The sequence below is a fragment of the Ovis aries genome, chromosome 1 (genome assembly GCF_016772045.2).
Source record: "Ovis aries strain OAR_USU_Benz2616 breed Rambouillet chromosome 1, ARS-UI_Ramb_v3.0, whole genome shotgun sequence".
NCBI lineage: Eukaryota > Metazoa > Chordata > Mammalia > Artiodactyla > Bovidae > Ovis > Ovis aries.
This window is the reverse complement of record NC_056054.1, coordinates 927,171-939,307: the sequence shown is the minus strand read 5'-3', so window position 1 is coordinate 939,307 and position 12,137 is coordinate 927,171. Positions and strand designations below refer to the sequence as shown.

Below are 12,137 nucleotides of genomic sequence, written 5' to 3'. Positions count from 1 at the left end.
GCTGCCCACGGTGCTGCCTGTCAGTGGGCGTCCTCCCGCAGCCTAAGTTCTGAGCTTCTTGGTTTCTCAGCCATAAATAACTCTTGCAATATCTCCCCGCCCCAGCTGATAGGTTCCAATCACCCAGCCTGGGACTCACAGGCCCTCCTACTCGTTGGAAGAGGACATCTTGACAAGATGAGAAGGAAAAAATGCTTCCTCTCTTTTTATACTTAAAAAAAAAGAAGAGAAACACTATCTGAGTCAGAAGCGTCTCCTCGCAAGGGCTATTTCCAGCAAAGCCCTCTAAGACGCCTGTACTTGTGGTGGGGGCAAGGGGTGGCTCTGGAACTGCCAAGAGTCAGGACTCCCACCTGGCACCTCCGTTTCCCACTTCTCGCCCGAGTGCACGTGCCCAGTCAGACAGTCGTGTCCGACTCTTTGTAACCCCGTGGGCTCCTCTGACCCTGGGACACTCTGGGCAAGCATACTGGAGTGGACTGCCGTGCCCCACCCCGGGGGTCTTCTCTCTCTTATAGCAACGGTTAATTTGATCACTCCGCCTCCTCGAGGAAGAAACAAGTAGCACTGAGTTTGCTCCTAAGTCGGAAAGGAGTCACTGGGCCTCTCCCCAAGACCACATCTGCAACAGGGGTGTGTGTGCTCATTCTGCTCTTCTGATTTGTGTGCAAAGACAGCACGGAATAGCTGAAAGGAAACGTTTGTCCTGGGGATCCCGGAACCCTGCGGTCTGCGGTCCTGACCTACTGACTCAGGACGACGGGCCCCCGTCACATCCTTGCTACCACACCCCCAGAGCCACTCCCCAGCCCCAGGGACACTGCCCTTGGGCTAATGCCCACGGCCACAGCAATGCCCGGGGCGAGGCCTCGGAGGTCCCTCAGCTCCAGGGCCATGGGGTGGGGAGGTGGCTTCATGCTGAGGACAGATGGCGGTCCGTACTGGGAGGGATGGCGGTCCCTGTCTTTGAATGGAAACTGGGAAGACAGATTCTTTGCAAAGAGTCAGTAAAGGGAACAGTTCCAAGATGGAAGAGTTCACGGCAGGAAATTACAGACCAAAAGCATCTAAGCCCCTGGCACTGTGAGCTGAATTGGATCCCCTCAAAGAGATGTGCTGTGGTCCTGACCCCCAGAACTTCAGAACGTGACTTCATATGCAAACAGGTTCTTGACAGATGAAAGCAGTTGAGACGCTGTCATGCTGGACTAGATGGGCCCTCATCTAAGTATCAAGCCCCGTGAAGACAGAGGATTGGGGTGATGTGTCCACAAGGGGTCCCCACAAATCACCAGAAGCTGGAGGTGGGGAGGAAGGACTTCCCCTGGGGCTTCAAGGAAGCATGGCCGAGCTGCTGACACCCTCATCACAGGACTTATCCACGAGACAGGATCAACTTCTGTGGTTTCAAGCCATCCGGAGTGCGTGATTTCCTCACGATGGCCCTAGCAAGCTATCGCGGTGATTAAACAGAAGTCTGGAATCACCACCTGAGCCCCTGTGCCCCTCTTCAGGTGAGGGGCTGAGGCACACGGAGGTGAAGTGGGTCAGCCAAGACCGCACAGCAGCAGCAGTGGGGCTGGGTCTGGGGCTGAGCGCGGCCCGTGTCCCCCCCGCCCACCCAGCCTGCACTCACCCACCACCAGCTCCCGCACTTCCTTCCAGCGGATGTGGCTGCCCGTCTCATGCAGAAGGGTCACGGTGATCCGTCTCTGGATGCCCTGCCAGGCACCAGGGGAGAGGACACGGTCAGACGGCTGGACGGCAGGGAGGGGCGGGGGTGGGGCCGGGGTGGGCTGCGGGGCGGGCGGGGCATCGAAGTCTCCGCACCTGGTGGAGCAGGAAGGTCCCCATGCACGGCATCCCGCCACGGTGGTCCACCACTGCCGGGATGTAGCTGGGAGAGAGGCGGCAGGGCTGAGGGCGTGCCCAGCCGAGCCCCTCGAGCGCAGCACAGACAGCCGGCCCCCGGGGCGGAGCAGAGGGCAGGGAAACACCACCTGCTGCCCTAGGGCCCCTCCTCCCCGCGTGTCCCGAGGACCCCCGCCCAGCCCTGCGTGGGCAACACCGGCTCCTCCGGACTCACTCGCCGTTGGCCTCCAGCTCGCAGATCTCGAAGTAGACCAGCAGGTCGTACTTGCAGTGGCAGGGGCCCGGGCAGGGTCGCGTCAGCGTGCTGAGCTTGGTGGCTGGCACTGGGGGGACCGGGAGAAGACACGGGTGCAAACTGACCGCTTGCGGCTGAGGGCGCGCAGAGGAGGCGGGGAGCAGAGCCCCAGCAGCGGCGAGAACATCACCCTCCACGGGGACGACCGGCAGGCTCCACCCCGGGGTGCAGACGGGCCTCGGCCACCACCCCGGGGGGCGGGCATGACTGCGGCTCATCCATGCCAGGAGGGAGAAGCCAGCAGCCCCACGTACCTGGGCACAGGTGGTGGCTGGAGCCACACCTGCTCTGAGGCCCCACGACCCACTGAGGACCCCTCGGCCACACCAAGCGCCTGCTTCCAGCACAGAGAGGCCCCAGCCCTGGGCCCCTGCCCTACACGTGTGGCCGCTCCCAACACACAGGCTCCATGCCCCGGGTGCCCAGCCACGTGTGCCCACAGCCCCTCTGTTATGGGTGCCAGGCGCAGGCTGACCTCCCAGGGCCCTTCCTCCAGGGACCTCCTGGGCTCGCCCACCTCCAGCCTCCCCCCCCCCCCAACCCCAGGAAGCAGCTTCCGGGCCGGCCTTTCCTCTCAGACCGTGTCCATCCTGCAGGTTCAGTTCACAGGGCCCGGCCCCCTGGGAGCCCCCGGCCCTCATCCCCAGCTGTGGGCAGCCTCCCGGATGTCCCTCTGTGGCCCCCGCTCTGTTATGGAGTCCTGACTCCATGGGGCCTCTGGAGGGCCAGTGGCAGGGGGAGGGGGCAGGGTGGTGCCAGGAGGCTAGGGGGCAGGGACGCCCCCACAGGACTGCACTCTGCCAAGGGCAGCTGGCCCACACAGGCACCCCTGCACCAGGGAGAGCCCCACATACCTGGCTTAGACAGCGGCATGACCCGTGGGAAGTGGCGGCGAGAGGGCCTCAGGGGGCTGTGTGGACAGAGGTGGGGAGAGTGACCGTGAGTGACCAGAGGCTGGTGCCCCTCCCAGGGGGCCTGGGAAAGGCCTGATCTCAGGCCTCCACCAGCCAGGGAGGAGGCACCCTAGAACCCGAGGCCCCCCGGGATGCCCCAGGAAGCCCTGGGGATCCAGGCAGGCCCCTCCCGTCCTCAGGACAGGAGAGTCCTGGAACCAGCCCCTTCGGCCTGCCCTGCCGACACTTGCCCTGGGTCCCGCACGTCAGTGCAGAGGGTGCCCGGAGGCGGCAGCAAGGGCCGCCGCTGCCCCGAGGCCACACACACACAGGGACCGACCCTGAGAGCCCCAGGCGGGGGAGGGAGCAGGGCCAGTCACCCCCGTCCCACCTGGGGGGCGGAGGACGCAGGAACAGGGCATGGGGTTGCCCTCGCCAGCCCCGCGTGGCTTCCCTGGGCCCCGGGACACGACCGAGGTTCTGACAGCGCCCCTCTGAGACCCCTCCTCAGCCCCGCAGGGCCGGCCACAGACAGGGAGGTGTCGGGGGGGGCACAAGGATCCAGAACCAGCACACCAGGCCTGTCTAGGGTGCAGATCAGGCCTGCCGGCTGGGAGGCGAGAGGCCCCGACCCCCTGCAGCAGCCCGGCCGGGCCAGCCTGCTGACCTGAGCACGTCCTTGCAGAGAGGCGGGAATGGGTGCTGCTGGTAGTGCCCGAAGACCTCGAACACGAGGGGCTGGCTCTTGATGTACTCGATGAAGGATCTGGTCACTTCCACCGCGATCTGGTCGGGGGGCAGGACAGACAGTCAGGGAGGGGAGAGCTCAGCCTCTGTGGAGCACCCGGCACCCCAGGCCCAGACCAGAGAGCCTGGGGCTGACCTCGCCTGGGTCTGCCCAGCCTGCTCCTCCACAGGCCCTGTTGACCAGCCACTGCGGGCCGGCCCAAGGGCTCTGCCCCCAGGACTGAAGGGCTGAGGGCCCCTGGGCTCAGCTGCTCTTTCAGATCACAGAGCTGGAGGATGGGCCTCTGTGACCCCCCTCAGGCTCTCGTCCACTCGCCTGGCGTTGTGGGTGGAACTTTGTCCCCCCTCCTCCCACCCACCCCCCACCACCCGCATCCCATGTGTTAAAAGCATGTGTGTTACAGAGGGGTCTCCACAGAGGCGATTGAGCTAGAATGAGGTCGCCGGGGACCCATAGGCCCAGTATTCTTGTAGGAAGGGGACACTTGGGCACAGGCCCGCACGGGACACGACGTGAGGCTACCAGGGAAGGCGGCCATCTACGAGCGGGTGGCAACTGGTTCTCATCACAGCCTCAGAGGGAGCGCGGAGCCCACCAGGCTCTCGGTCTTAAGCCTCCGGGGCTGAGAGGCGGACAGCCCCTGGTTGAAGCCCCTGGGCTGACGGGCCCTGCTGGGCCACCAGGGAAGGAACCCATGCAGCACCCGGGCAGAGCTGGCCCCGCCTTCCTGGCTTAGAGACCACCAGAGCCCCTCGTCCCTGAGGGGCAGGACGGGCCACAGTCCACAGGCCCTTCTGAGCCAGGTCGGGCTGGCTGCTCAGGGCACACCCATAGCGCAGGTCCTACTCACACTGGCCGGCTGGGCCCCTGAGGCCTGGCAGGTCCAACTCACACTGGCCAGCTGGGCCCCTGAGGCCTGGCAACCCAGTGGCTTCGGTCAGGGCCGTTTCCCCGCCTCACAGCACAGTCCCCTGCTCTCCTGACACCTGGCTCGAGTTGCGGGTTGAACCATGTCCCCACCATCTGCCAGTTCTTCCAGGCTGAGGGTTCCCTGGCCTCTCCGGCTTCTGCCTGGGCACCCCGTGGCCCTCCGTGCGCCCTGCCCTGCCCTGCCTCATCCCTAGGACCAAGCCAGGGCGCCCTCATTGGGCCCCCAGACCCTTCACATCCACATCCAGCGGAGGCTCGCCGCAGGGGCCCTCGGGGGCTCTCGGCTGCCCCCACCTCCAGTCTTAAGCCCCCCGAAACCCCTACTGCCCAGCAGGAGCACGCGTGCCCCCGCCTGGAGCCTGAGGGCCTGTGTCCTTCGCCCAGCCCAGGGTTGGTGCGCAGGAGAGGGAGAAGCTGGGACCGAGTGAAAGCAACTCGGGGGTCTCAGGGAGGCCTGCAGAGCCAGGGCCCCGGGAGGGCGGGTCACGGCAAGGGTCAGGGGCCCTGAGGACGTACGTTTTGGACGTGGTAGAAGCCAAGCGGGGGTCCCCTCCCCGTGTTCTTCAGGGGCTCTGTAGAGAAGGCCTCGTCATGGCGATGGATGAAGCTGTGAACCGGAGGAGGTGCGAGGTGGGTGCAGGGCCTGGGCATGGGCACCTCAGCCTCCAGGGGGCCACCATGTGCCCCTGCCCACTGCACCTTGCCAAGGCCCACCCCCACAGCCTGGGTACAAGGCTCACTTGAACTGGCAGAAGATGTCAGCGTATTCAGCAGAGATGCTGGACGCTTGCAGGACGGTCACGCGGAAGGTGAAGGTGCTGCCCAGGCCGAGGTGGTCCAGGGCGGCGTCCAGGGGCCCGTCCAGGGTGGCTTTCTCGGGACTGTCCAGGAGGCTTTCCGGGGTCACCGCTGCTGGGAGCAAAGGGCAGAGGGGCGTGGAGGGACCCAAGGGGCTGAGCCCGGGCTTGGGAACTGGCCTGCAGCACGCGTGCCGGCCAGGAGGTGGGCCTCGGAGACCCACCTGAGCAGGTGTTGTTGTTGACCTCGTCAGCTGAGGGCCCAGAGTCTGCAGCCTGGCCCTGGCCTTCCACAATCCGCAGCTCCTCCTGGGAGGTCCCTGAGCGGGACATGCCCACCCCAGGGCAGGACTCGGCCTGGAACTGTGCAGGAGGGGGCGGGGTTGGACAGAGTGCTGCCAGGGAACCTGAGCACCCACCCAGGCCCGCCCCTGCCGTGGGCGTACCCCTCCCCAGGCCTCATTCTTCTCAGGACTATGTTAGTCTAGGAAGCGGGAAGGGAAGGTGGGACACGTCTCTGGGGTTCAGCTCTGCCCCCACCCCGGCCAGGACCCCTCCCTCAGCTCCGCCCCTGCTCCCCACCCTGCTCCGGACCCTGCTCCCCGGCTGCCCTGGGCAGGACGCAGGGAAACTCCCCCAACTGCTTTCAGGGTCTGGCCAGCCCCCCGACCAGTTGCCCACAAGGCCCCCACCACCCCAACTCTGGGCCCTCCCGGCACTGCTGGACTCCCCGTTCCTCTCCTGTGAGGCCCAGCAATGATGACCTCTCTGAGAAGGACTGGGGGGCCCTGGGCCCAAGCCCTCAGAGCACCGAGGTTCAGGCAGCCGCCTGGGCTGGGAGGTCCCGGCTTGGGCCTCTCGCCCGAGGGCAGGAAGGGCGCCTGCAAGGAAGAAGCCATCCTCCCCCCTCCCTGAGGCTGCGCAGGGCTGGCGGCCGGGTGGCGTCTGTGGCTGCACCACTACCTTCTCAAAATGCTGGTCGTCAAAGGAGATTTTGGCTGTTCCCGACTGGCGGACGCCGGAGCCATAGTCAGGGGCCTCCTCGTCAGCTGAAACAGGATCAAGCAGAGGGTCAGGCCCAGCTTGTCCCCAGGCAGGAGAGGACATCCAGGCTGAACGCTGGCAAGGGCGACGCGGGAACCAGGTGGGGCTCCGACCTGCCTGGGGGCTCCCAGACATGGCCGAGGGGCCCTGAATGACCAGGGCACGTCCCGGGCACCCTGACCGCCCGCCTCCGCTGCCCTAGGGCCCAGCGGCAGCCATGTTGTCCGCACAGCCGCTCTGAAGGGGCCATGAACTCTGCCTTGTCAGAGCCAAGCTTTCTACCTCTGCTCCCCGCCCCTAAGTCCTGCCCCCAGACTCAGCTGCCGTAGCAGAACCCAGGGTCCTCTGGACCCCTCTTCCCCCTCCCCCATCACGCAGCTGGATACTCAGCACCCCACACGCTCTCACACCCCCTTCTTCCCGGTGTGCAGGGTTCCCTACTGCCTGGGACAAAACCAAACCCTTCTGCCGCCTGAAGGCCCCTAGTTCTAGCCCTTCCAGGCCCCCTAGCCCCCAGCCCCAGCCACTGTGGCTAGCCGCCACTGCAGGAGACTTCACAGATGCCAGGGGGCCCCGACCCTCTGTTCTGGGGCCCTGGGTGGGTGCGACTGCCACCAAGGTGTGCACCCCGGCTGCCTGAGGGCCCAGGGCTCTCTCCCACCACCGCCCAGGGTGGCCCAGGCTGGTACAGGAGGGCTCCTGCTACAGCAGGGGGACGAGGCAGGGGTGGCCTTCTCCTCCAGCTCAGCCACCACGTGGGGGACGTCGGGTGTGGCCCAGACACACGCAGCACCGACCTGTCTACGAAGCGGCCGGCCAGGTGGGCTTGCTCTACAGGGGCCGAGGAGTCAGGAAGGGCTAGGAAGAACCCGAGGAGGACAAAGCACCCAGCGGGCCAGGGTGCCCTCAGGGGAGGAGGGCGGCGTTAGATGCCTCAGCATCGCCATCACACCCAGGCTCCCCTTTTCAGTCACGTCCCCAGGGCCCTCAGCACCGCGGTCACACGGCTGGAGGAGCTGGAAAGAGCGCTTGGGATCGTGGAGAAGCGATACCCACCACAGCGGTCGAAACATTCAGAGTGCGCACACGGGCTACCCAGCGGGCGAGCAGGCCCCCCATGCTGCTCACGCTCCGCGCCCCCCTGTCCTGGCCTGGGCCCTTGGCAGCCGCACATGGGGCACCCAGAGTGCCCGGGCCAGCCTCAGGGAAGGGAGGAAGAGGCCCGAGGAGACACCAGAGGCTGGAGGCGGAGAAGGGAACACGGGCCACCACAGTAGAGGGACCCTCTGGCTGAGCAGTCCCCCACGCGTCCTCCAAGCATCTCTCCACACTCCTTTCTAAAAAGCTTCACAGAGGACACACTTTCAGAGGAGCAAACCCAGCAAACCCAAAGCCCTCCTTGGGGTGGCTGTCCCCAACCTGGAGGAGTGGCCAGGAGGGGACCAGGCAGTGAGGGGTGTCTGCTTCTCAGTGAGGGGCTGGACCAGCTGGCCGGCAGTGGGGAGGGGCTCACGGCCTCTGGGGACACAGGTCAGCACCTGACCAGCCATGTGCTCCAGGGGGGCAGTGCTGTGGAGCTGGGAAGGCTGGGGGACCCAGGGCTGGAGTCTGCACACCCGTCCTGGGGCTGAGACCGTGGTGAGAGCTTGGGGGGCACTTCTGCACCAGGCTGGGTCTGCAGGCCACCTGGTGGGGCCCCGAGCCAGAGGGGGTTCAGCCAGCCCCGGGCTCAGCCTGTGCGGCCCTGAAGGCCCCAGCCGACCAGGAAGAGCCCCGGGGCACAAGCTGAGTACTGGGCAGCAGGGCTTCTCTCTGGGGAGAGACGGAGGAGGCTGGCTGCACGCAGACCACCACGCAAGGCCGTGGAGGTTTCCCCCTGCCCGGGTGTCCCATCGGGGGAGGGACAGACCCCGCCCAGGCCACCTGCACGCACCTGAGATGGCCTGGACAGCCACGCGCAGGAAGCCCTTCACCTCGCCCTTCTCACTGACGACGGCCACGCGGTGCACCAGCGGTACGGGGTACAGCAGGTTGCTGAGGTACACGAAGGCCCTGGGGAGGGGAGAGGCTGCGGTCAGGGCCGCCCGCCGGGCACCGCGCCGGGCGGCGGCAGAGGCGGCAGGACGGGCTCACGACACAACACTGCAAAGCAGAAGGGAGCGGGCAGCCAGGCGGGGGCAGCCAGGGTGGGGCAAGAGCGGGCAGGGCAGCGGGGCGGGAGGACGCAGAGGTGGGGGCGGTCTGAGCAGAGGACAGGGAGGAGGAGGGCTCAGCCTGCTTCAAGGACGACGACCGGGGACCACCTCACTGACCTATGACCCTCACGCTGGTGCCGATGCCCCCCGCGTCTCCCCTGCCCGTTTCCCGGGGGCCCCTGACACTCGTGGACCCCACAGAGGGCCTCGGATGACGAAAGGCGGCTCAGGGCTCCCTGTGAGCCTCTCCAGGAACACAAGGGGCAAGAGCTCCATGACTTCAGCCAGAGCCCAGGAGGAGGGCTGAACAGAGCCTCGAGAATGCCCCAGACGCTGCAATGCTGCCTGGCACGGCCCCACCAGCCCCAGGGCCGAGAGCCCCCCTCTCCCAGAAGCTCAGCTGTGTGCCCAGCTAGTGCCAGGACAGGCGGGCCAGAGGCCACGTCACCCCGTGGCACCCCCTCCCTGAGCCGGTCGACCTGTGGGGTCCGACAGGCAGCGAGGACGGAGCCTGTGCTGCCCCGAGGGTAGGCAGCTGAGCACAGCTCCCTTCCGGTCAGGGTGTCCTCCTACCCTCCTTGGGCCATGCCCTCTTTGAGGTGTGTCCTCCTCGGGGGGACCCCCTCTTTGAGGGAGCACTCTGGTTTCCAGCTGCGCTCTGCCCTCCACTCCAGCCCAAAGGCACAGACCTGGCAACCCTGAGCTCCTGGGCTGGGGGGAGTTCGGGTATGGTCCCGGGGGAGGGGCAGGGTTTGGAGCCCAACGGTGGGAGGTGCTGGAGAGGAAGTGCGGGGGTTGGTGAGGGGCCCCAGGTGGGGACAGAGGTGTGGGCAGTTGAGGTGGGAGTCTGGGCACTGGTCTGGGTGGGTGGGGGCACTGGGGGACAGGAGGAGAGGTGTGTCGTCCGTCACCCTGCCCCTCATCCAGGCTGGGGTCCCCACTCTGGACAACCGTGGCCACAGGCAGGGGGCGGGGCTGCCCCCAGGGCCCTGCATCCCCTCTCCGGTGGGCCCCTGGCCTGGCCACCACCGGCCTTCCCCCGCCGGAGGTCAGGACTCTGCGCGCCATCCTCGCTTGTCCCTCAGCTCTGCCTCGAGTCTCTCTGAAACCCATCATCCGGCCCATCAGCCCTGGCCTCCCTCCTCCCCCAAGGCCTCCACGGTGCCAGAGGGGACCTGAGGCCCAAGCAGACGCCACCCGTCGCAGCCTCCGAGCTCTCTGCATCCAACAGACACCCCAGCCCCTGCTGTGGGCCCAGCCCGGTTCTGGCCTCACAGCCCAGTCTGTATGCTCCCTCTGTGCACGGCCACCCACGTCTCAGCCTCCGGGCCGTTTTCTGCACAGCTCTCCCCATTGGCCCGAATTTACCAGTAGGCCCAACCTCTGTTGACTGGTTTTGCTTTCTGGGCCCTTGAAGGCTGAGCCAGGCCCCAGACGCCCCAGGGTGCGGCCTCCCAGGGCCTGCCACTGCAGTCCCCTGCCCCCCAGTAGGCAGAAGCCCCCTCCCTAGCATAGCGCCTCTCTGAGGACGCCCCGTGGCCCCTCCCTTCAGTGCGCTCTCTGGATGAGGGGCACCTCTGCCTGACTGGGGGCGCGCGGGCACTAAGGCCCACTGCGTGGAGCAGAAACCAGCAAGAGACGCTGGAGCCTGGAGAACGGAAGGCCTCGCCCAAGTCGCAGAGGGCGTTGCCCAGCACCCACCTCAGACAGGATGGGGGCCTCCCCTCCCAGGCACCCGGGCTCCTGACCCAGCTTCTCTGATGAAAACTGGGGGTGGGAGGGGGGTGGCCGTGCAATGAGCCAAGTCACGGGGTCCAGAAGGGGAAGCGCAGGGCGAGGACTCAGGCACAGAGCCGGCTCCGCTCCCCCGAGGCCCAGCCGCCCCGCCCTGACCCAGAGGGCTGAGGGGACTGGGTGGGGCAGCCCCCAGGTGCGGGGCCCAGTCAGCGCTGCCCTCCAGCCCTGCCTGCCCCTGGGCACAGCCTGCTGCAGAAAGCAGGGCTGGGAGACTTCCCCGAGCCCCAGGCGCCAGGCGGGGGGCCTGCCCACCCCCCTGCACCCTGCAGGGGCCCACAGGAGGACCCACGGGGAAGGCACGCTGCCTCGGTTGTGGGCTAGTGAGGGCATGATACCTTCCTAAGGCAGTGTCAGGCTGTCCAAGGGCCACCAGCCAGGAGGGCCCGCCAGGCTCGGGGCCGCCTCCTGGAAGGCTCAGGGGGCAGCCCCCCAGGCACTGGCTCCCAGCTCCCTCCCTGATGGCCTCTCGCAGCGCCCTGCAGGGGACCCGGGACCACCCCGAGGGGCGATGAGGGAGGGGAAGCAGATCAGTCCTCCTCCCTCCTGAGCCCACGGAGGCCAGGACTTAGGCAGTCACAGCAGGCCCGAGGCAGCCGGGCGCCCCCACTCCCCGATGGCCCCGCGGGTGCACACACCCCCTGCGGTCTCCCAGGGGCACCTCCTGCCACAGGGCCCACGCGTCGAAGGGGGCCGCACGTGAGTCCTAAGGCTCAAACCACCCCACTGGCAGCCTGCCACTGAAAGCTCCAGGAGAGAAACTGTGCGTGACAGCCCCCACGGGCCCACCCGGCCGGCGCTGGAGCCCCCAGCACCACGCAGCCGGCGGCTGGGGTCCCCTCTACTCACACCTCAACACGGACGCTGGGGCTCCCTCCCCAATGGCATGCCTCAGCTGGACTGGGGGCATCGTCCTTCTAGGGGCTCAAACACAGCACCGGAGGTCTAAGCAGGGGTGCTGGGGCTGGTGTCTCGCAGGTGGAGACGGAGGCCCGAGGACAGCAAGGCTGGGGGCAGACGCTCGGCTGGGGCAGGACCAGGCTCGCTCCAGGACAGCCCCTGGCTGTGGGCACCACGCCCCAGCGCCCACCGGCTTACTTAAGGTTCGTTAGGTAAATCCAGTCTTTCCCGATCTCAGGGGATTTCCCCACATTGGAAAGGAAAGAAAACCCAGATGCTTAGGGTATGCAAAACAACAGGGCTGGGGGCTTCGAGGGCCCCCTTGCTTGGAGGTTGGGGTTTCACAGAGAAAAAGACGCCTGGAGTCCACCGCCAGGCTCGCCCTCTCTGAACCTCACTGCCGGCTGTGGGGGGAACTGGTCCCCAGACTCCTGCGGGCACCAGGCGTGTTCGCACACAGATCAGATGTAGCCCTGGGCAAGGGCTTCCAGAGGGCACGGCAGCCTGGTGGGACCCTCTCTCCTTGCTGCCCTTCGCCCTGGGACAATGACACCACCTTCACCCCGAAGGGACCCCCGGGCCTGGCAGCCCCTGCCCCTGGTGCCAGCAGCAGCCTAGAGGGCAGGGGGCAGGAAGACCCCAGGCCCACCCCGACCAACGGGGATGGGA

General features: G+C 66.8%; 1 protein-coding gene across 20 annotated transcripts in view; it reads right to left on the bottom strand.

Annotated features, from left to right (window-relative positions):
- The window catches only part of KIF1A (kinesin family member 1A), an 89,907-nt gene that overhangs the window by 22,393 nt on the left and 55,377 nt on the right, over positions 1-12,137 (bottom strand). For all 20 annotated transcript variants that reach the window (XM_027966922.2, XM_027966924.2, XM_027966927.2 and 17 more), the window contains 10 exons: positions 8,513-8,631; positions 6,499-6,584; positions 5,760-5,898; positions 5,479-5,647; positions 5,255-5,345; positions 3,728-3,846; positions 3,022-3,077; positions 2,087-2,195; positions 1,831-1,897; positions 1,637-1,721 (listed from right to left, as the gene is read on the bottom strand). In XM_027966922.2, coding sequence (XP_027822723.2) covers positions 1,637-1,721; positions 1,831-1,897; positions 2,087-2,195; positions 3,022-3,077; positions 3,728-3,846; positions 5,255-5,345; positions 5,479-5,647; positions 5,760-5,898; positions 6,499-6,584; positions 8,513-8,631 — 1,040 coding nt within the window. The remainder of the gene's footprint in view (positions 1-1,636; positions 1,722-1,830; positions 1,898-2,086; positions 2,196-3,021; positions 3,078-3,727; positions 3,847-5,254; positions 5,346-5,478; positions 5,648-5,759; positions 5,899-6,498; positions 6,585-8,512; positions 8,632-12,137) is intronic.